We start from the raw sequence: 25,068 nt of genomic DNA on the forward strand, positions 1-25,068 counted from the left end.
CAAAGCGCAGGTATCCGTACTGTGCACGCGCAATTCATATCTTACATACAGAACATAACTCCTCGTTTAACTCGTTCTGACCAAACAAATAAAATGTTAACTAGCCTGCCTAGTATGCAAACAAATTAAAAAACACATGTGATTTGGTCATCCGAAAAGAGTGTAATTTAAAAGATAAAAAGAGTGTAAAGACTTTGATCACTTATTTAGACTTATTTTATCCATTTAATGAGTAGGGCACCATTTTTAATAAAGTCAAATCAGTTTTTATTTTGTAACAAGTAAATACGTTAGCTGAACAACACATTTTGCCGCACCTGCTGCTGACGTATTTGTGTAATATGGAAAAAAAAAACTGAACGAATCAGTGAACGAATCTGAACGAATCATTTTGGTGAACGAACTAAAAATGAACGAGTCTCTTGAAAGAATCAAAATTTCCACCACTAATTGTTCGTATTTAGTTGTAAATTGTCGTCCAGACCGCTTTTAAAACGGAACGTGTTGGACGACGTCTTCGTGTGATACCTGTTACTTTTATCAGCGCTGGTTAGGAGGACCAATCACACTCGTTTGTGATTAAAGAATTTGTTGGGGAGCCGATTTGTTTGTGTATTTCATATACCAGTCCTTGTAAATAATATATGTAAATGATTTTACTCTTTAGTGGAGAAATTTCTTTAACAAAATAAAAACGTTTTAAGATTTTAATGCGACTTAACAGAGAATTCGGCTTTCTGAGCCGTCGCGCCCCCCCTGCTGGACAAACACCTTTATGTCTCTAGGAAACGATTATCGACGCGACAAAACTAGTCTTGATCGCTCCCATTATAATCACCCAACCTGCGCGCTTGCTTGCAGAATAGACAGCTTATCTGATAAATATCTACCCGTTGTAGTTTTGACGCGTCGCTCTTAGGGGTGTTGTTTGTCGGTCTCCTCTCAATCAGACTGATCAGATGTGACCACCTGTGGTGTGTGCATGACTCACAAGAGCCTGTTGCTCGCGCGCTTTATTACTTCATGTGATTTTTTTCGGAGCAACCTGTGATTATGCGCGCGACTGGATGATGATAATCGTCATGTTTTGAGTCTTTGCGCGTTATTGATGATGAGGAGGACGCTTTGATGCATTTAGATGCATTTGTATTTTTCTTCATTTCTATTTTTCTCTCCTCATCCTCCGGCTGCATCTGGTGAAGTTTGGGCTCGTTTGAGATGGACTATGTGATGCATTTATGAGTCAGTCACTGGCGTGTCAGTAGAAGAATACCGAAAGCAATATTTGCATTATTTGTTTCCGCGATGTCAATCAAAAAAGCAACATTGACGGAGAATGGGGTTAAAAACGGAACATCAAGAAATATGCTGGAACGATGCGCTTCGGTCAATGAGTATTTTGATATTTCATTCAAGGTGTGCATTATTATTATTTTATTGTTGTTGTTGTTATTGTTGTTATGTGTTATACATTTGACCTGTTAGTTGGGACTTGTGGCGCGCGCGTGGGTAGAGCTCTCGGAAACCACTTTTTAAGAATGTAAAGGCATGCTCACCCAGCCATGCAACTATCAGCACTTCAAATTGCAGGAAATATGATGTTTATATCCTTGTGTTCAAATCAAATAGCGTTTAAATATTATCTTACTGTCTAACTATTAAATACTTGTTTTTAATTTATACGTTGGAATTTGCAGGTATATGGTGAGGAAGGGTGTAGTAATATTTTATTAACTTTAACTTTTCCTCAGTGGTGGACATATTTACCTAGGGAGTCGGTCAATTTTTGCATTTAAAGACTATGTCTACTCTGAAATGACAATGATATTTCGTTATTGCATCCGGTCTGGTATCCTAAATAATCCCTTGAGACTTTTCAGTCCAATAAACGAGCTAAATTGGTTATCTTTTGTTTTGTAGTGAGGAAAATTAATAGATTAACGATAATAACAATGTGCAATGACAGAGTTGAGCAATAGCGTTACATCTAGGTTCTGCGTGGATTACTATTATGCAATATTATAAAAAAAAAAACAGTGTAAAGCGGAAGACGTTTCACAATTTTAGTTTCCTGTCTATTTAAGGCCAGTTTTTCCGGTTTAAGCAGCTTCGTTTTGGTCTTAGAGTCAAGCAAATTCACCATTTACTTTCTTATATCTTGTTTCTTGTCTTATTGTTCCGTGAGGTAAACTCTGCACGCCATCAGTTAGCGTTCTCTTTCATCTCAATGGCAGTTGCTCGACTGTCGCAATCAGCGTTGTCAATATTGCACACAGTTCCACTAGCGACTATCCTGAGTTTTGGCGTCAAAGGCAAAATGTAAAACAAATTTCATGCTTTTAAGAGCCACACATTCCTTCCCATTGTCTGAACTTCTTGAAGCGTGCAGCGGAGCACATATCCACACGTTCTGACGCATCACTATTGTTTTCTTTTTGGAATCGCGCCAGGACCACGCTGCCCCAATTTAATCCCTGATGCTAACCAGACAAACCTTGACTTCCCATTTTTTTTAAAGAAATCCAAGCCCTGTTATTTTTTGATCCCTTCTGTCTTTCCTCCTGTCATATAGAGATTACGTCTTTTGAACTAATCAATGGTCACTTTTCATGGACTGACACGTTTCCACCTTATTTAGCAGCATAAATCTAGCAAACATTTTATATTTGCAATTATTTAGTGTAAATATTTAACAATATACTTTGTAGAGATCGGCCAATAGTGAATTTTTCTGATAGGATAACTAAGGTGGTCGAAGAGTCCGATAACCGTTGAATCGGCGATATTAAAAAATACAATAGTGGAAAAGCGTCTAATGTATGTGCTGACGGGGCACATTTTCCATTTAGTCACATTTTTGTTGTCATACTCTCGCTTCAGTTTAGAACACTTAATTTTCTAATCAAAATAAAAAGAATATGCATTGAAGTGAGGATAAAAATATGGATGAATATTGTCAATGATGAAAGGTTTAGATACAGCAAATCCCTACGTAATTGTTTTTATTTCACCTTTAGAGAACGCAATTATACTGTAGAACCAAACTGTTCTAACTAGAATCCTCCAGAAGTGGCTACAGAGAGGAGGAAAAAAAAGTTTCAGGAAATATCGGCACCGATTAATCTGTAATACTGGCATATCGGTCTACCTTTAATACTTTGTATTATATTATCCTGGAATACGTTTTACAAACGAGTTCCCACTGCTGCATTGAGGTTTCTAATACAGCTGCTGAGGGAGTGACAGAAAATGTTCACATTTCAAACCCAGATTTGTGAAAAGGGTTCATTGCCGCTCGACATCTTTTCGCATTGAAAATCCTGTTTCATTCTGAAAACCTCATAATGTTGAACGTAAATGTGTTGTGAACAAAGTTTCATGTTGACTTTCAGTGCTCATCAAACAAAACCAGGATGTTTGTAATAAAGTGAGTTTTGTGTCTGACCCTGATGCTTTTAGGTGATGCTGCTGGGAGACTCTGCAGTGGGGAAGACCTGTGTCCTGGTGCGCTTTAAAGATGGCGCCTTTTTGGGAGGCAACTTCATTGCCACAGTGGGGATAGACTTTAGGGTGAGCCTGCAATGGACAGAGCTGGTTTACTTCTCTTTGTTCAACATGTTTGCAATGACTTATCACCAGTTAAAGGGGTCATATCATGGAAAATCTAATTTACCTCAATCTTTAAATGAGTTTTATGTACAATGTAAACATACAGTAACTTTCAGAACTCACATATCCTATACGATTACGCATTTAGCAGTCACTTTTGTCCAAAATAACTTGCTATACAGTACATTTTAATAGCAATATGTGCATTCCAGGGAATCAAATCCGTGACTTTCCTGTTTCTAGTGTCATGCTCTACCAGTTTAGCTACAGGACTGCAGAAATCCCTCTGAATTATCCCAATGTTAGAAGGTGGCGGCTGAAGTTTATCTTTAACAGTATCCAGGGTCATTTGAGTCCAAATTTAATGGTATGTGGCACATTTCAGCCAGATCGTTTTGTGAACCTGTAAGTGTAATCAGTCTTTCTAGCAAGTCAGTCTACTGGCGGCCATCTTTGGTAAGTGCAGCTCATATCTACTCGAATGAGGAACACAGAAATCTCCAAAACGGTTGGTCAAGATTACAATCAAAGAACATATTTCAAATCAGCAGAAAAATCTGACAACACTGGAATCATAAACGTGTATTTCTTTACCTCAGATTATGCAAAGAGACGCAATTTTCCTGGCTTGTATAGCTAATGCGCATGCGTGTTCTCAAAGTTGATTAACAGGTGATGTCTGTATCTAAAAGGTGATTGGCTCTTTTACTTGTAAGGCGGGATTTCCTTTCTACATTCGTTGAACATTGGGCGTTCCAATTTCTCCCATTTCTTTTAATAGAAGTGGCCCATCTATGCTAAATAGTCTCTGTTGTAATGCACGCTTTGCAGAAGTGGCTATTTTTTGAATGATTCAAAATCACAAACTATATCAAATGGCAGCAAACCTGTAGCCTGCAAGGAAGTGCTGTCACTCATTTCACATGCAAAAAGGGACTGTTTTTGGTGCAAAAAATTGATTAAGATGCTGAAATAAGAGATGATCTCACAGGACGTGTTTTTGGATTTTTTCTGTACACATGCGTCTGATGGGCACTTTTGGTGCGTCTTACTGGTTTTCAGTTTCCTTAGCAAACACAAAGTTTTAAGGATGTTCTGTCAAGTTAACTATTGTTTGAAACTTTAAAAACGCATCATGAGACCCCTGCACTCCACTCCGTTGCGTACAGCTGGATTTGTGTTTACTGCCCCCTGCCGACTGAGACTAGCAAAAACATAGTGGTGCCACATCGATCTTGAATTGCTCCATTGGTTCTGCAACGATTAATTGCATTGATTTTTTTTATGTGTTAATATAATTAATCAAATGAATGGGTTAACTCCACAGATGTAATTACAAGTAATGAAAATTTTATGATATGACCCCTTTAACATTTACATCCAATGTCAATAAGCTTTACGGACACTCATAGAGCTGTCTTGTGTGTGTTTCACTGTATGCATTTTCCATATAATCTACCAGCCTCTCTGGTAAATCTGTGAAGTCACTGTGCCACTTCAGATGTCTTGGAGTGTGCAGATATAACAGGCCAATATGATGCTCGTTCATGTTTCAGTCTGGCTAAATGATTAACAGTTTACGACCCTACAGCAATGGGGTCTTGAGCTACATCTGCCAGCCCTGGTTGGAGTGTTAAAACGTAGTTGTCTGTATTAAATTAATATTCCAGAATAAATATAAATGTATACAATAAATGCACTGTCAGTTAGCTTTAAGGGTGCACATAATTGGATGAAAATACAATTTGCTATCTCAGAATTGATCAACAGTGGTTCAAATAGGTTCTGCAAAGAATGTTATGCAATACTAAGCAACATTTTGTATTTAGGTTGAAATTAAATGATTATTTCAGATTAAATACAAATGTATACAAAAAAATGCATTGACAGTGAGGCTGTACACGTACAGTGCAAGGCTATGGGGAAACCGTTTGACTTATAGCCTTCCATTGTAGACTTCCATTATAAATTCTTACCCACATACGCTAAAGCAAGAGAGTGCTGATAATCTTCCCCTACACCGAGTAGCTCACAGATCTTAATCACACATGTGTTCAGTTAAAATAATGGCACCTTTAATCGTGTCCCGCCAGGTTTGACATCATTGCAAATGCCACTGGTTTTCACATGTCATGTCACCAATCACGATGCGACAAGTATGGATGGGAATTGTATAAGGAATTTAACAATTTTGATTTAAAAGAATATTATGGATTAATTAAAAGTTTATACAAAAAATACATTGACAGTTATGCACTTACAATAAGGGTTGCCCCATAGACCTCAATTTTAAATATATAAATGTACTATTTAATCCACATACACTTAGCCAATAGTCCACTGTCAGTTAGCATTAAGGCTGCATGTATTATTGGATGAAAATAATGGAATAAAAATGGAAAAAAAAAGGAATTGGATGAAAACATGACACAAATAGATTTTTGCCCACATGCCAAAACAAGTCAGTTTGGGTTAGCCACGTGTCACTTCACAGGAAGGGGAAATTGTATATTTTTGGCTTGTGGTGCAAAAGTAAAATAATACTAATAATAATAATTTAGAAAGTGGCATGTTTTAGTCGCCCATAAAATTCTGCAAGCTTTGATTTTCTGCCAACAATGTCTAAAATTAATTTGAAATGTGGCATCTTATCTGCTGCGGCTGAGAGAAACAGTGAAGCATTTCTCCGCTGGTATTTTTTTGAATGGCACAGTGGCAGCACTATAGCCTGTGTCTATTTTGGGCTCTTCTTTGTAGCACTTGCTCAGTATAAGGGTGTGTAGGAGCAGAGCCAGAGCAGGCTGATGCCAGAGAAATGGAAAGCCATTACTAGTAATTGATAGCTAGAGCTGATTTATGCTAGATTCACAGAGGCCTTCACAGATGTATGTTCTTGAAAATATGGTGTCAAAAAAGACGCTGCATATGCAGTACATGGTCAGTTTATACCAATTCTCAAATATTTGGCAAGGTTAAGACTTCTAAAAGGTCCTTAGAGACATTTAAAGGATAATTTTCTCACCTTCAGTGTTGTTCCGAGCCTAAAATCTGATGTTAGGCAGTATGTCCGAGCTACGATTTTCCAAAAAAATGAATGTAGTTGGTGATTTTTATTGTTGAGCTACAAAGAGGACAATAAGCACAATAAAAGCAGCATAAAGTTTTCCATGTGACTCTATATGTGCTATATTCAACCTGATCCCATTACATTTACAAAAGCGAGTGAAGTCTGTTTTTAAGGTGAATGTTAGATGGATGTTTTAATCAGTACCTCATTCTCAACCTCCCTAATCTAAAACTTTAACCGAATCCTAACCAATAATGTTCAAAAAGATAAAGGAGCGGTGAACAGAACAGACATCCTTACCCTAGACCAATAACTATACCTAACCATAAGTGTTTTAAAAGCATATTTGAAATGAAAACACATTTACTGAAGCAACCACGTCATTTCGTGTCGCTTGTATTGCACTTTCGCTTCACTTTTGTTTTGAGCGTCCTTGGCTGGGCTCAAGGTCTGAGTCCAAAGTCCAACACTATCAAGTGAGTTACAGTGCAAGTTAATCACATTGGAATAAGTGTGTAAATGTAGGTGGGTCTGTAATACAATCGTTTTAAAAATTTCAAATTTTAAAAAAGTGTTTTGATATAAAACCATAGCAGTATGTGAGTAACAGATAAAAAAAATAAGTGTTCATAAACAGCCACAGTACCCGTGATTTGGAAGAAAGTGATGTAAAAGTCAGCTGCAAAAATGTAGTTCAAGTAACGTTCATTCGATGAGGCAAGGTTGGCAATAATCCACGTCTTCTGAAGCCATGCAAAAGCTTTGTGTGAGGAAGGCACTCAAATTCAAGCCCTTATTCACTCATAATCTTCCCTTCTGCTGTAGCTCTCAAATCTTATTTGTGATTGTGTTCAGTTAAATATTAGCACCTTCAATCATGTCGTGACATCATTGACACCAAATGCTGTTAGTTCTCTCATGTCATGTCACCAAAAGAGCCGTCTTGGTTCTGGAAGTATTTTTCATTATTTTTTTCACAGGGATTTGATAAAAGCCTTCATAAAAGAGCTGTTAGCCATGAACCAAACAAACCAGCACTGAGGTGAATCACAACATTACGAACTCTGATTTGAAGCAAAAAACGTATTTGAAAACCAGACAAAAAGATTAAGTTACAAGACTGTGTACTTGCCTCGTTTCTTGATGGAATGAACTACAATCCCATGATGCATTGCGAATGTTGTAATCTAATTAAAAATGGTGGGAAAATATAAAACTGTTGATTTAAAGTTGTAACCAATACATATTTTTAATTTTTGCAAAATATAAAGACTCAATTGAGTCATTAACAGTCTGCCATAGAAGTGAGTTCTTTAGTTGGAGTTTGTTTTCTCCTCCAGATCATGGGTATTGCATTGTAGTTCATCATCATGAATTCCACCATTAAACACAAGTTTTAAAAAATGCTGATGAAATAATGCAAACTGATGTCTATAACAGAAGCATATACCACTGTTTAAGAGCCTCGAAACTCACAGTAGGTTTATACAAGGGCAGCATAATTCATCGAAATAAAATCGAAATCGCAATATGACCTTGTGCGTTTATTAAATTGCAAAGGGCTGGGATTTAAATAAATAAATCGTCTACTCGCTTCAAAGTTTATTTGCGCTGCTCAGTCCAATCTATATTAAGTTAGAGCACTGTTACAGTGTTTTCAGAGCGGTTCTGTGCTCCACAACTCCCTCTCATGCTTAGAGTAACAGAAGTGCTCTGAGTTCGGTTCCATTTGCTTACGTGCGCTAAACGCTTTATTTACACTAAACTGGTACGTCCTGCGTATCATAATAATAACACAGAAAACAAGATGAGGTGTAAATCAAACATCTTTATTAAATGATTGCTGAGCAAACAGCATTAACAGTAACATCTGTAGAGTCCAGAAACTACTCTTCCTCCATTCTCCTGTCATCTGTTTTCCTCACGAGAGTGTGTGTCCCTCTAATTACACTCCCCGAACATTTGAATATGAAGAAGACTTTGTTTCACAGTTTATATGTTTATTTGTTTGTGGTTGAACTGAAAAAAGGTCTCAGTTTGGTTCTTTTTAAGAGGGCTCAAGTGTGAAAACCCCATAAGCCTTTTTGCAGTTGAATTCAAAATAATCCCAATATGACTTTTTGTCCAAATTGTGCAGCCCTAGTTTATATGTTATCATTAAAAATCTACTCCCGTCAAAAAATATTTATGGGATTTTTACTTCCGAAACCACTCTATTGAGACAAATTAGAAAAATATGACAGAGGTAAATATTATCAGTTAACAACGACTTAAATATCGGTCATGCAAAGTTATCATATGGCTTCAGAAGACTTGGAATATAACACAGCAGTCATTTGGACTGCTTTTATGATGCTTTGATAGTGCTTAAATAGTGACAACATTATCATTTTTGTGTAAACTATTCCTGGATGAGAACTAGAATCATGTATTATGTAATCCTATATTTGTGTCTGTGGAATTCTTCTTATTATGTAGCTGAAGATGAGTGATGCATATTTGATGGTTTTGCCCTTGGAATCTCTGTAAAGAAAAATAAGACATCTGAGCACTGCTTAAAGCAGTTCTGTCAAGAAAGAAAATGGTTTTCATTCAAGCCAGATAATTAATGCTGAGTGAAAGCACAATGGAGAAATGTCTGTGTTCTTGTTGAACCAGTTAATGTTCTCTTTAGAATTGCTCTGGTCTTTGCTGTGCTCAGATTTCACTGTTGTTTATGTGAAATGTCCTGGTTGTGTGTTAAGTATGCAATGCGTGCATATGGGATAACTAGTATGTTTGTCAACCACATAACCATTTTTTTTGGTCAGTCAGCATTATATTTAGAAACTGGGTAAAAATATTGAGGACTGTATGACTGGCTTCAATTATTGTCATCGAGCAGCCTTGAAATGTGTGGATGTATGTGAATGTCTGCAGATGACAGTGAAAATTACTCATCTCTGAAATCTCACTTCCATTTGTTTGATTGACGTTTTCTTTCTTAATAGCACTGCCATTTGGTGGACCAAATCTTCTGTTAAGTCTGCTGCTCTCAGTGCAGAAGGTGCGATTTTAAAACATTTTGTTCTCAAAGGAAGTAACGGCTGACGTCAACAGGAAATTAAGCAGCGAGCTGGGCTGCTACTTCATCTTCACTATATAATTAAGTCAAAGTCGAGAGCCTGGCCACACAAAAGCAAATAGCACATTAGAGATCTCACTTTAGTGGTAGCTAAATTGTATGACCATTTAGGTTTTTGTGTGTGCTGTAATTTCCTTGAAAAACAAACTCAATCATTGTTTTCGTCTTCCAGAACATTTGTGAAAATTTAAAGAGTTACTGCTTTACAGATCTCAAACCAGACAAAGCTGGTTTAAGTTTACATTTACATTTATGCATTTGGCAGACGCTTTTATCCAAAGCGACTTACAGAGCCCTTATTACAGGGACAATCCCCCCGGAGCAACCTGGAGTTAAGTGCCTTGCTCAAGGACACAATGGTGGTGGCTGTGGGGTTCGAACCAGTGTCCTTCTGATTACCAGATTACCAGTTATGTGCTTAGACCACTACACCACCACCAATCCCACTAAGTTGGTCTAACTGGTCCTCCAGGCTCCTCAAAAACCATCAGACCAATCTAGCTAAGGATTAAGATGTTTTTTTACACATGGAGTGTACTGTGGTGTCATAAATCCTGTGTTTCTTCTTGTTGTCTGTAGAATAAGGTGGTGTCTGTGGATAATGTGAAGGTCAAACTCCAGGTAAGTAAACACAAGTTCATTCTCTTGTTAAGGGTGTTTGCTAAAACAGGCAACACTATTATTATTTTTCATTAGGGATGTACTGATACCATTATATTTTGAGAACGAGTACTAGTAACAATATTTTCTTTTCGGTACTCGACAATACTGATGTCTGTTTTAAATGTTTCTGAATTCCATATTCTACAGTTTATTTCAGTTTTATCATCAAAATGGTGCTTAAATGCATTAATCAACTGAAAATAGAATAATTTATTTTCAACATAATGTAGTATTATTTTTTATCAATTGAAGTACTTCTATACAGAACCTCATAGCACAAGCCAAATTAGAGATATTTTTGTCAAATAAATTGCTGCATAACAGATGTGAGGAATTGTTTAAATATAATACATTACTATTGTATTATTATTAGTAGTAGTATTATTACAGTGAATATTACATAACTCCACAGTAGTGATATATTTCTGTTGTCCATTTAAATTGAGATTTTTATTTTGGCGGTACCTTTTATTCTAGTGTGAAGCCCTTTTCTGTGTGTGTTTTTGACGGTAGTTTGTCACCTTTCAGAAAATCAGGTCGCTTCATGACCAATGTGATTATTAAACCGCAAAAGGCTACTATTTCATTAACTAAATATGTACTGTAGTCTGTAGGTGTAGTGCGCTACAAAGTGAATTAGTGCTATGTTCCCTGTCATCTGCTACAAATAGAGAACGCAATGCTCATGATGATATTTTAAAACTCCTTGGATTTACATTTACAGTTGAAGAAGTTTACATACACCTTTGCTAAAAATTAGGGTCACTATTTATTTTAAGAATGTAAAATGTCAGAATAATAGTAGAGAATGAGTTATTTCAGCTTTTATTTCTTTCATCACATTCCCAGTGGGTCAGAAGTTTACATACACTTTGTTAGTATTTAGTAGCATTGCCTTTAAATTGTTTAACTTGTGTCAAATGTTTTGGGTAGCCTTCCACAAGCTTCTCACAATAAGTTGCTGGAATTTTGGCTCATTCCTCCAGACAGAACTGGTGTAACCTGAGTCAGGTTTGTGGGCCTCATTGCTTGCACATGCTTTTTCAGTTCTGTCCACAAATTTTCTATCAGATTGAGGTCAGGGCTTTGTGATGGCCACTCCAATAACTTGACTTTGTTGTCCTTAAGCCATTTTGTCACAACTTTGGTGATATGCTTGGGGGCCATTGTCTATTTGGAAGACCCATTTGTGACTGAGCTTTAACTTCCTGGCTGATGTCTTGAGATGTTGCTTCATTATATCCACGTAACTTTCCTTTCTCATGTTGCCATCTATTTTGTGAAGTGCACCAGTCCCTCCTGCTGCAAAACACCCCCACAACATGATGTTGCCACCCACATGCTTCACAGTTTGGATGGTAAGATCTTTGTCCCCATGTGCACTTGCAAACTGTAATCTGGCTTTTTTATGTCAGTTTTGGAGCAGTGGCTTCTTCATTGCTGAGCAGCTTTTCAGGTTATGACAATATAGGACTCGATTTACTGTGGATATAGATACTTGTCTACCTGTTTCCTCCAGCATCTTCACAAGGTCCTTTGCTGTTATTCTGGGATTGATTTGCACTTTTTGCACCAAACTATGTTCATCCCTAGGAGACAGAATGTGTCTCTTCCTGAGCGGTATCATAGCTGTGTGTTCCCATGGTGTTTATACTTGCGTGCTATTGTTTGTTCAGATGAATGTGGTACCTTCAGGCATTTGGAAATTACTCCCTAGGATGAACCATAATTGTGTAGGTCCACAATTGTTTTTTCTGAAGTCTTGGCTGATTTCTTTTGATTTCCCATGATATCAAGCAAAGAGGCACTGAGTTTGAAGGTAGGCTTTATAATACATCCACAGATACACCTTCAATTCGGTACACCTCATATCAGAAGATAATTGCCTAAAGGCTTGACATAATTTTCTGGAATTTTCCAAGCTGCTTAAAGGCACAGTTATCAGTGTATGTAAACTTCTGACCCACTGGAATTGTGATGTAGTCAATTAAAAGTGAATCAATCTGTCTGTAAACAATTGTTGGAAAAATTACTCATGTCATACACAAAGTAGATATCCTAAACGACTCGCTAAAACAATAGTTTGCTTATATTAAATCTGTGGAGTGGTTAAAAATTTTTGTAAGTATATGTAAACTTCTGACTTCAAATGTACATTCAAACATTATTAAAACATCTAGCTGAACATGAAGTGCACAGCACATGCAAACTATATATTTATCTCAAGAAATTGCTGACTTTGCGGTTTAAAAATCACACTAGGACATTTATGCAATGACATTCATAAATCAGATGGTATTGTTTTGTTGTATCGGTGCATTTTTATGAGCATGGTATAAGACTCGATTCCGATACCAGTATCGGGACATCCCTATTGCTCATAGCTTGTGATTTCAACAAACCTGTAACCCTAAGTATTAAACATCAGCATGTAACTCGTCCTGCACCTTTTGTGCTACAGACATGAATGACACCTCAAATTATATAGCTTGTAGAGGAGAGATGTGATTTTACTTTTCAAAGCATTGTCATTTCCATCGGCATCATTTCCATGACACAATTTTATTAAACACATAAATGTGATGGAAATGACACTGTGGTGGGACTTTTCATGACTTTAAGAAAGAATTTCATAAACCACAACAATCTTCTGTGATGCATGTACATACATTGTTAGTTGACAAATTTAGAAAATTAGTAAGAGTATGTTTTGTCAATACTTTACTTTCTAGAAGTTCACAGTGCCAAAAGTTGAAAAGAAATACACAAACAACCACAACCGCATAGCAAATGTCAAGAGAACTATGATGAAGCTGTTTGACCTGTTAACTCTTTTCTTCTGCAGATGTGGGACACAGCAGGTCAGGAGAGGTTCCGTAGTGTTACTCATGCATACTACAGAGACGCTCAGGGCAAGTATGCAGTGTAAACACTAATGTTGTCATTACTGGAAAAATCAAGTTGTCTTATTTAAACATTACTTGAAATGTAAAGTTTTGGTCTCATAACTATGTTCCGTGAACTTATTTGTCTTAAAAATCCATAGACTTAAGATTTTAAGTGTTAATAACTCAAACTACTGAGTACAAAATTGAGTTTATGGGGAATACCCATAACACCTTGTGCTTGATTTATGTATGTTTCTTTGGTCAAAGGGAAAAAGTTTATTTAATAATTGACCTAGAATCAGTTATAATTCTCTTTATTTAAGCTGTGTTATTGTATGACCAAAATTTGAGTTCATTCTATTAAAATTATTAAGTAGACTCATCAATATTTAATGAGGTAGGTATTCTTGTATCTAGTTACCTTAGCCCTATATTATCAACTCTATATGATTCTATATGATCAAGTTAAGTGAACTTAAGTGAAAGCCATTACTCAATTCAATTGAGGGAAAAAGTTTACTCAATTGAGTAGTCAACTTATTAGGATTTTCAGTGTACCATCTCTACTAACAGACTGAAGTATTGCTGCTATATCTGATACTGTATTAACTACTAAAGGTAGATGACATAGATAAATACTTTTAGCTATTGCCTTTTGGAGATATTTAATGTTCACTCACTGACCACTTTTTTAGAAATACTTGTACATCTACTTATTCGTGTGGCAGCAGTGCAATTTATAAAATCATTCAGATACGGGTCAGGAGCTTCAGTTTATGTTCACATCAACCATCAGAATGGGTAAAAAGTGTGATCTCAGTGATTACGACCGTGGCATGATTGTTGGAGTTAGACGGGCTGGTTTGAGTAGTTCTGTGAGTGATTTCTGCTGATAGCATTAAAGAGCAATATTTAACCGTATACATATTTATATAGGTCAAATGTTGGAATTGTTGGAACAAATAGTTGAATCTGAGTTTTCAATCAATTTATAGAAAATAACAGTTTGAACTGATTCATGGAAATGAACTTACCAAATCTAACACAGTTTTTGATACTGAATTTCAATGCGGAAACACTTTTAAAATATCTTTTTTAACGTTCTCATTCTTGTGAGTTGTGAGACAGGGAGGGGTCGCTGAATTGGTATATTTAAACAACACAGTGAAATCTGTTTATTCTATTGTAAGTACAGTGGCATTTCACGATGAATACATGACAAACAAATACTGTCTGGAGGCTTTGAGTTGTATAATTAGTGTATAAAGCTCTAGTGTGAATCATTCAGTATGACTTTAACCTGCTCTTTCTTTACATTACAGCTTTACTGCTGCTATATGACATCACAAGAAAGTCCTCTTTTGACAACATTAGAGTAAGACACAAAGATCTTATCACACAAGTATCATTATTACGGATTAAATGGGTCATTCCTATTATACAGTTTCTGAACTCTGTAACTTTTATAAATGAATTATGCATGTGTTGTTATTTTAGGTTAAGTGTATTACAGACTTTGAGAAATATGCTCTGGTCAAGCTCAAGCACTTTCATTTTAATAATAGTTATACTTTGATTATTGACACAATTGGCAGAAACAGTGATGATGCAAGTAAGAAGCTTAAGTGAGTCTTTGATCCATTACTGATTTTTACTGAAAGTATTTGTTTCTTACTTAAATTATTATTTTTTTTTTGTTTGTTTGCTATCTATCAGGCCTGGCTGACTGAAGTCTATGAGTATGCACAGAAGGATGTGGTCATCATGTTGCTTGGCAACAAGGTAAGTGGGACTTCCTGTAAAGAGTGCAAAGAAAGAGATAAGCAGCACACCCCTTGAAATGTAAAATGTATAATTGCATGTGCAGACATGCACACAATCTCAAAATATGTTTGTTTGTACTTTTTATTTCATCTCTTTCTATACTTTTCTTTTATTTCTCAGTTTAGTTTTTTAGGTACATGGTTTTTAACCATGCCTGTATTTCTTTGGTCCCCTTCTCTCATGTTTTTACGAACAGGTGCATTTTCCATTTCTCTTTTTGATTTGGATTTTTTTGGACTAAATCGTTTTTCTAAAAATGTATGTCCACATATGTGTCCAGCGGGAACAAGTTTTGAATGTTAATAAAACCAAGCTATAGAAAGTCTGTTTCTTTTTATGATTTATGTTTCCAGGACTGATGGTTATTCATGTTTTTGAGATGTTACAGACATTGCATCAGAAATTATCATAGTTAATTCTGATTCAAAGTAATGGCCGGCATCATCCAATCACTGCCAACTATGCTAAAATAAAATTATACATTATAAATTCTGAATCTAAGTAGTGATTAAAATTGTATCATGTCTGCCAAACATGTTGAGTGGTCCAAACATCTTCTGCAGCCTGAAACTGAACTTTTGGTCGGATTTTAGGAGTGAATGCACTAAGCAACATAGGAAAGCTAAAGGATGCTCCCTTGATCCCTAATTAGGGAATGACTGTCTTCACTTCAAAAAGGCATATTAGATGAAACTAGAGACTCTACTCTTTTGACTCAAACAGGTTTTAATGTAATTACTTAATTAGTTTCTTATCAGATGTATTTATGTTGCCATTTCTCCAAAGGACAAACTCATCTGAGATTGGTGCCATGTTGTTTTGTCACATGACTTCATGTGTCGTACATTTAACCTTTTAATTGCAGCCTAGAGTCTCCTGAACCGAGATCTGTTGGTTTCAATTTAATTTACAGTAATAATGCATAGCCTATATTGAAGCCAAAACGTCATGTTAGGGAAAGTGATGGGGTAAATATTGATTTTACAATTAATGGTGATCTTCATTTGAACAATCCCTACAATTGAGAGTAACAGTTTGGTTTGACTAGTTCCGAATAATGTGTGTCCAAAGAAAACATCCATCCATGCTATCCATTTGAATAATGTCTCTTTTAATACCCTTTCTGTTCTTTACAGTCAGTTGTTTATCAGAAACTACAAAAATAGAAACATTAATTCTAATCACGGATTAGCACGGATGCGCTAAATGTGCTAATGAGTTCTCTCTCGTTAATATGCACTCTCTTGCTGAACTACAAGTAGTCTTAAAGAGACACTACCGTTATGGCACTCTTTCTACATATCAGTGTAAATAAATAAATAGTACAAATTATGCATGTAAACAAAAACCATGTAATAAAACATATGTATGAAATATAATAAATGCAGTTTCAAGACATCATATTTATTGATGGAATAGATTGAATTTCTACATTTGCAAAAAGCTCAAATGTGACAATGATACTAATGATACAAAACTAATGATACAATGAAATTGGTGAAATTAATATTTCATATAGTATCAGGTTAGAACTTCCCCTATAAAATTAACAGTATTTGCTGAGAGAGAATTTCTTTCATATGTAAGCAAAATGAACATTATAATATAACTAAATTATACCCAAATTAATCCGAATCTAATTGATTTGAGACCTTGTGAATCAGAATCGATCAGGAAATCAATACCCAGCCCTAATGGGTATTGATAAAGAGATGCCAATAGATCAAACCAATACTGATTGATCAATAATAATCAATATTAATGATAAAGTTAAATGATATTTAATCTTAGGTACACATCTCTGGGTGATTAAGGCTTTACTGATGGTGAGATGGGGGTACTTGTGGCAAATCAAGTTTGGGAAACACCGACCTAATAGACTGAATAAGCCAGAAAGCCTATTTTAGAAAGGTCAGGTTCAATACAACTTAAGCTCTATTCACAGCATTTGTGGCATAATATCAATTACCACAAATTATTTAGACTTGTCTTTATATTTTTTATAGCACATTAAATGGTCATGAAACCCCAAAAAACACATTTGGAGATGTTAACAGATACTGTATGTACAGGTAGCACATCATTGAAAACAATTATAGCACTCGTGTTTATTGTAATGGGTTAAGTGGTTATTTTTATTTATTTATTTTTTATTTATTTCATTTTTTGAGCCATTTCGTTCTTCCTGTTAAAAAACGAAGCTTGAAGCAATGTCATAAAATATGAGGATATGCGTGAACTCTTGAGTTGTGATTGGATGTAGAGTACACTAAATACTTCATTCGATTCTGAGCGTTTCTCCACATTATTCATGAGAAGGAACGCTTCCATCCAATCACTGTCTCATGCATGAGCTTGCATTACAGCGGAGAATTCAAAACCACACACGGACTTGACAGCGGTTCCTGGTTAAGATATGAGAGCGGACTTGTACACAAAATATCGTGGTGAGATGGGAATCACTGACTGGACCACGGTTGATGACCAGAGCGCGCACATTTCTTCTGCAATTCACACTCCAAACTTGAAGCAGCTGTTTGTTTAGAGACATACAAATTGAATTGCGTCATCTCCGTACGTCTGGTCATGGACAGGACAACACAATGGCTGTTCAAAAACAGAAGACAATGAGGAAAACACATATCTTAAAGTCATGTGAACTCTCTTTTTGGTTTCCTTTACATCGTGCAAAAGACAATGTTGAAATGAAGGCAACGAAGTTAAAATATTGGATAACTTTACACAGATAAGCTTAGTAAGTGATTTTATCACACTAGACTCATGTTCACATGTATTATGTTAAAGTCTTGCGGTTGTACTTTTGAAACAGTTTGATGATGTTTTGTGTATTGGACACGATTACTTTAATTATGTGCCTTTCTTTCGAAAAAGAGGAATGAGTCTAAATTATTTTCTGTGGTATTCAACATTATGGCACAAACACTGTCAATAGAGTTGAACTTATATTAAACCTGAAATGTTCCTTGTAAGATCTGACTTTATATTAGGTCTCTAAGCAGTCCTGGTGTTGGTGGCAATGCCTGCTTTCACTTAATTCTCAAGTTTGAATAAAATATCAGAATCTTTTGATTTTCAAACTGTGCTATCATCTTCACTCTTCTCACATTTATACTTTTGTCTCATGATTAATAATCAGCAAAGTGCTTCTAAACTCTTTTGCTTTTTTCTCTCATGTTTTGATGTTCACGAGTGACAGTGAGTGAATTGTTGGGTTGTTGTGTTGACCCCCTCCTGTTCTCACACCCACTATCTACCCAACTTTTTAGATTTTTTCCGCACTCGTTTCATTACTCTTTTTTGAAGTCTGAGGTGAGAATGACTGGTGCTGAACTAGGGGGGTTTCATGACACTTTAAGATGCACACAATTTCAGCCAAAACATTATACACATTAACATGAGACTTGTGGTCTGTGCATTTATACATTATATCCGATATTTGAACGATTTCAACATTAATGTCATGACCTGGTAACTTTTGCATGACATGCTTAAGGATAGCAGAAAGGGACTGTTTACACCCACAGGAATTATGTCTGTAACGCATAACTAGAAGTCTATCTGACTATAAAAGTAGTCCCACCACCTAAATTACAATTTAAACAACTTAACATAATAAACAGATTTAAACTAATGAAATTATGTAAGTGATTTAACAACAAGCTTCATATTTATGCTTTTAAACCCTCCAGAACATTGGCCCAGTTAACGGTCATTATAAGTGCCTTACTGTAACAGAGACTATTTTGCCAGAGATGGAACAATTACAGTGGTGAGAAAAGGTAAGTAAACCCTTTAGAATTAGCTGGTGTTCTGCATTAATTGGCTGTAAAATGTGATCTCATCTTCATCAGTCACAAGTAACAACACACAAACAATAATAATCTTTCATGTCTTTGTTTAATGGGATGTGTTCAATATTAACAGTGCTGTGGAAAAAGTAAGTGAACCCCTATGATTTTATAACTTGCCGATCCTCCTTTGGCAGCAATAACCTCAACCAATAGCTACAGATTAGACCAGCACAACGTTCAGAAGAAATTTTGGATAATTTTTAGAAATTAACTTTTCCCTTGATGATGGCAAGCGGTCCAGTCCCTGTAGCAGCAAAGCAGCCCAAAATCATGAACAGAGATGTTAACCAGTTCCAATGATTCCTTTAAGTCTTTAGCTGCCACTCTAGGGTTCTTTTTTTTTTACCCCAGTGAGCATTCTGCGGTGTGCCCTTTGAGTCATTTTGGCTGGATGGCCACTTCTAGGGAGAGAAGCCACAGTACTAAATTGTAATTATATACAATTTGTCAATAGATGAATATCTAAGCTCTTCAATATAACACTGTAACCCTTTCCAGATTTATGCAAAGCAACAATTCTTGAACTTGGGTCTTCTGAAATCTCTTTTTTTTGTGAGGCATGTCTATGTCAGCAGATGCTTCTTGTGAATAGCAAACTCAAAATGTTTGAGTGCTTTCTATAAGTCAAAATAGCTCTAACCCACACCTCCAATCTTGTTTCATTAATCGGATGCAGGGTTGCCAACTCCTGAAACTAATTAGATTTTTGTCATCTTTATCCAAGGGATTCACATACATTTCCCACAGCACTGTGAATGTTTAATGGGAAATGTTCAATAAAGACATAAATGATTATAATTGTTTGTGTGTTGTTAGCTTAAGCACACTGTGCTTTGTCTATACTTGTGACTTTAATGAAGATGAGATCACATTTTATGAGCAATTAATGCAGCAAACCAGCTGATTCCAAAGGGTTCACATACTTTTTCTTGCCACTGTATATTAAAATTATCAGCAGAGTGTTTGAGCACTGAACGCTTACAACCTCCTTTTTTCTGACTGCGCATACTCTTAAGGCATAGTGTACGCATGAACCTGAAATTATTTGCACTAATTAGTGGGTCCACAAGGTTATCATGAAAACATGCTAAAAGAAGATGTAAAATATCTCTGAAAAATTCCCGCATTAAAAAATATGAATAAATTCTAGACAAATCTGATGGAAGCTTTTAGGCATGAAATGCCTGGAACACAGCTGCAAAGTCACCGTTATTCCTTCTTTTGAAATGTACAAATTCAAGCCATCGGGCTCGTAACCAGTGCCGTTTGGGGTATTGAACCGGGTTTTGGGAGGGAAATCAACTTAAACCAACGGCAGGTTTGTGTACTTGATAGGATGTTGAAGAGGCGGGGTTAAAACTGACTTAAAACTTTTCACTAATGACATACGTCACCAGAGAATAGTCAGTTATATCAGCAAGCACAAGTTATTACATTTTGTTTTAAGATTACAAGGTCAATTTGATATATGTATACACTATATAACAATTAAGCATTGATGAATCGTTCACAATAAGACCAGTAAAATGCATTAAGAAAATAAGTGGCATCAATTTTTATTTTATTGCGACTAGGAATGGGAAAAATAGGAATGCCCAATATGGATGATGTAGAAAAGGAAGTCCTGCCTTACTTGTAAAAGAGCCAATCAGCTTTTAGATACAAACTTCACCTGTCAGTCAACTCGAGATCTCGAATGCGCATTAGCTGGGCCAGCCTGAAGAATAGCTTTTTTTAATCGGAGATAAAGAAGCACTTTATGATACCATTGTTGTCATATTTGACTGCTGATTTGAAATATGTTCTTTTATCGTAATCTTGACCAACCAATTTGGAGATTTAGGTCTTTCCCTGTTCAAGTAGATGGGAGCTGTATTTTCATACAGCTTGTCTCCATGGAAAATAGCTGTTTGTGAGTGTTCCAAAGATGGCTGCCAAATGCTCTGACTTGCTTTGAAAGGGACTTTGCTGTAACCACAATATTTGCTTTTTCTTATTGATGGATGTGTCAGAATTATTTTAGGTGGTATCAACACTACGCCACAAATTCTGTATATTGATCCTGGAACATTGTCTTAATGTGACCATATATAAATGTCTTAATCACTGGACCTCAGTTTATACTCTAGTAAAACAACAAAGTAACATGTATTTGAGTAATTTCCAATACAGGTAATGTCTTCATAAATAAAAAAGTAAGTCTAGTTGATTCAGTATTTCATGTGTAATTGACAGTCAGACATGGCGGCTGAGAGGGTCATCACACATGATGAGGGGCAGAAGCTGGCTAAGGTACAGACTCAAATCTAACAGCTTTGCTTCTATTTACAATTACAAATGATCAATAAAATCTAGTATAATTAAAACCTGAAGTAATATAATTTATTTAACTGCAATGCTCTTTGTTTACTTGAATGAAGGAATATGGAGTTCCTTTCATGGAGACGAGTGCCAAGACTGGTGCCAATGTGGAACTCGCTTTCCAAGCCATAGCAAGGTTGGAGTTTAATTATATTATATTTGTTATAGGAAAGTTATGTGTTTCTGAAACATCAGACTTACAATGGTGTGACTTCAAAAGGTTTTTAGAGGCATAAATGCAATCCAATAATTGGTCCTACTGTAACTTTCTATTAAATAAATTTATAAACCAAAAATGTGCTAATATATCACATTCATTAAATTTTTTTAAATATAATTTCAGTGATTACAACAAAACACTTAATGTGTAAGAGCCTAAAGTCTCAGGAGCCTTAAGAACAGCATTGCATAACACAGTATCATTTCTTGTTTCATTACTAGTTGAAAGTTATGGAAGTCATAACTTTTAGATCAGGGCTGTTTCTAGTTATAAGCGGTATAAGTGGCCACTTCAGGCCCCCGAGCCACCAGGGGGCCCTGCAAAAAAAAAAGTATTTTTTTATACATTATATACAAATATGCTCAGAAACTGCCCTGTTCACCCAAAAATGAAAATTCTCTCATTTACTCACCCTCATGCCATCCCAGGTGTGTATGTCTTTGAAAAATCAAAAATAAGGTAATCTTACCTTTTGAAACTCGAAACAGAACAGTCAGCATAAACGTCGTCATACGAATCCACCGGTTAAATTAATGTAATCTAAAGCTAAATTATCGCTATTGAAGCAAAAAAAAAAAGATATTCAAGTACTTTTTAACTATAAATCATCGCTTCCGGTCAGCAGCAGTAAGCGTGTGACGTAATCACGTTGGCATGTTCACGTGAGAACAGACGCACGTGCGTCACACCCGGAAGAGCAGCGCTGTTTAGAAATGAGTGTACGCTGTACAGGAGCTTAGTTGGTTTTGGTTTAGATCTGTATTTGTATATGTTTGTTTGTTTACAGTGGTGCATTTGTGTGCTCATCCTGGATGTCTAAACCGAGAGAAATATTTGAGATTACGTCTCACGCGTGACCTCAGCCCTCTTGTGATTGCGCATATAGAAGCAATGATTTATAGTTAAAAAGTACTTAAATATTGATGTTTTTCACATGAAAAGCAATTTTTCCGCTTAAGAAGACATGAATTTAACCGGCGAAGTCGTATGGATAACTTTATGCTGACTGTCTGTGATTTTTGGAGCTTCTAAGGTGAATCACCATCCACTTGCATTTTAAGGACCTACTGAGCTATTTTTCTTCAAATATGTTCTGCTGAAGAAATGAAGTCATGCACTTCTGGGATTGCATGAGGGTGAGTAAATGATGAAAGAATTTTCATTTTTGGGTGAACTACACCTTTAATTCAACCAACTTCTCAGACTGAAGTGTTTCGGATTCATTAATTAGTATGGGCTAATAATAGTCATTCGTTTTGGAACTGTATTACATTGGTTACGCTGTAGATTCAAAAGAACAAGCTCATAATTGTCATTCATTCGGCAGTCGGACTGTATTGTTTGCGCTGTGCATTGCTATGCAACAGGAAACACTGTCCGAATATATTAGTGCAGTGTATTCATTCATACTGGCGAAAAAAAAGAATGTTCAAGATCCATTAATGGAACCAAAAGCCAAAATTGTAAGGTTACCGTAACTTTAAAATTGCAAATATATCTTGATACTACCTTTAAACTTCATGCTGTTTTAAAGTTCTTTCAAAATTTCAAGTAATACTTTGTCAAGTTTATCTTGAATAAACTTAACATTAAAATTGATCATGAATCTGGACGTTGTTTTATTTCTGACACAGAGAACTGAAGCAGCGAAATGCCGAGCAGCCACACGAGCCCAAGTTCAAGATCCACGATTACATAGAGTCAGAGAAGCAGAAGTCCAGCTGCTGCGGCAGCCTCATGTGACCCAACTCCACATGTTCATCAACTCGAGAGATATTTGTATACAATTACGTGTGTGTAAGAAATGTGCCGTGTTCTGATGTGTCTGTTCGCTTTATAGTCAGGAATATACAGCCAAATACTGCAGGATTTAATGAGGTACATCACAGTAATAAGAGTGATGATGGTGATTTATCCAGGTGTATACAGTATTCAGGTGTGTCCGAATATTCCAGGTACCTTTGTTTGTGTAATGTGATTCCTAGGCTTTCTCTAATGATTATGGTCTATATTTACACATTTATTAATGTAACTATTATTAAATGCATAATACAAATGTGCTCTAAATGGGCATTGTAGTGGTTTTTAAATCAAATTCTTTCAAATGTCTGTTTAAGTGTCAAAATGTCCGCATACAGTGACCCCAAAGTATGTGGACAATTAAGCTGCTCTTAAAAATGTATGGCTGTCTTTGCATTACAAAATATCAAACCAAGTGGAATTTATTGAATAAATCGCACAAGCACACTTTTAAGCACAAAATTGGACAAAGATACGTATTTTATAAGAATGAATAAACAATATAACTGCTTAAGAATGAAAACAAAGATGTATGGTTGTTAATCGGTAACGGAACTTATATTTAATGCTAATTTGCCAGAACGAACGTATTTTGGCCAAATTACGTCTCGTATTTCTTTGGCGGCAAAAAAAAAAAAACGCTCGTGGCAAATAACAGCGAAACGTAATTGTGTCACGTATTAAAGCGGGAAAACGATAAGAGATAATCTGACATAGTTTGTTTGCGGATGCCAATTGGTTTGATATTTTGTTGCTTATAGAAGTGTCAAAAGTCTCCAAATATTTTTTGGGGCCACTATATGTTAAATATATGTTTACAATCGGTATATATTGACTTATAAAGAATCCTAGCACAGCTTGATCAAAACTCAGTACGTGTTCGTTTTTGCCTTGCGCATGCGCATATCACACTCACTCATACCTGTCGCATTCACTGTATGATTGTCTGGCACAGATATTGATATGAAATAAGTATATAAATCTGCTACCGAAATGAATCGTAAAATATTTATTGATTCGTCTTGTGCGAACACCACGTTTGATGTCACTCCAGTTTTCATAGTGATCACAAAGTGCCATGAGAAAGTCATTGTTTTAGCATAGGATATTGTACCTACACTTGTTTTGTAAGAGAGGGATTGTTGGTTTCCATGTATGATTAATATTTAAAGCCACAGGGTGGCAGTGTTACACACTGAGAATTGCAAATAAATAATTAGCTTAATTTTCTTGTTGCCTTACCTTTGTAATTTACTGTATGTGTCCTGTGCTTTAAATAAAGTAAAATATTTTTAGTGGATACCATCAGGTTATAACTCTAAGTTTTGGACAAGAGAAAATGTAATGGAGCTGAATGAGTAATTGCTTGTATTGTATTATTCCTTGTAAGTTGCTTTGCATTAAAGGATCTGCCAAATAAATAAATGTCAGTTGATCTTGGTTAGACATTGACTTGTATGATGGCTGCTATCTGTTATTATGTTTGTTTTGTGACATGATGACACCTGTGGCCTCTGAGAGCACCTGTTTATTTAATATTTGGCCCAGGGGTCGGGAACCTTTTTTCACTAAGGAGCCAAAAATTTTATTTTTGGTTGATGGATTTTTTCGAAAGAGCCATACCACAAATGAATAATTTA

At 35.9% G+C, this 25,068-nt stretch overlaps 1 protein-coding gene across 1 annotated transcript; it reads left to right on the forward strand.

The window, feature by feature from the left end:
• Positions 1–810: 810 nt before the first annotated feature.
• On the forward strand, positions 811–24,885 carry zgc:112183 (uncharacterized protein LOC550410 homolog). The gene is made up of 9 exons (XM_052139937.1): positions 811–1,416; positions 3,460–3,570; positions 10,380–10,421; positions 13,309–13,375; positions 14,674–14,726; positions 15,068–15,133; positions 21,283–21,339; positions 21,468–21,544; positions 23,263–24,885. Exons 1-9 carry the CDS (start codon positions 1,306–1,308, stop codon positions 23,369–23,371), a joined length of 693 nt encoding a protein of 230 aa, XP_051995897.1. The 5' UTR covers positions 811–1,305; the 3' UTR covers positions 23,372–24,885.
• The last annotated feature ends 183 nt before the right edge of the window (positions 24,886–25,068 follow it).

This window comes from Xyrauchen texanus, chromosome 12, assembly GCF_025860055.1.
Source record: "Xyrauchen texanus isolate HMW12.3.18 chromosome 12, RBS_HiC_50CHRs, whole genome shotgun sequence".
Lineage (NCBI taxonomy): Eukaryota > Metazoa > Chordata > Actinopteri > Cypriniformes > Catostomidae > Xyrauchen > Xyrauchen texanus.

Excerpts from the sequence above, each read along its gene's own strand:
- zgc:112183 (XM_052139937.1), top strand. The coding sequence starts at position 1,306 with ATGTCAATCAAAAAAGCAACATTGACGGAGAATGGGGTTAAAAACGGA. Across the intron at positions 14,727-15,067 it reads CCTCTTTTGACAACATTAGA|GCCTGGCTGACTGAAGTCTA; the intron begins GTAAGACACAAA and ends GCTATCTATCAG. Across the intron at positions 15,134-21,282 it reads TCATGTTGCTTGGCAACAAG|TCAGACATGGCGGCTGAGAG; the intron begins GTAAGTGGGACT and ends TGTAATTGACAG.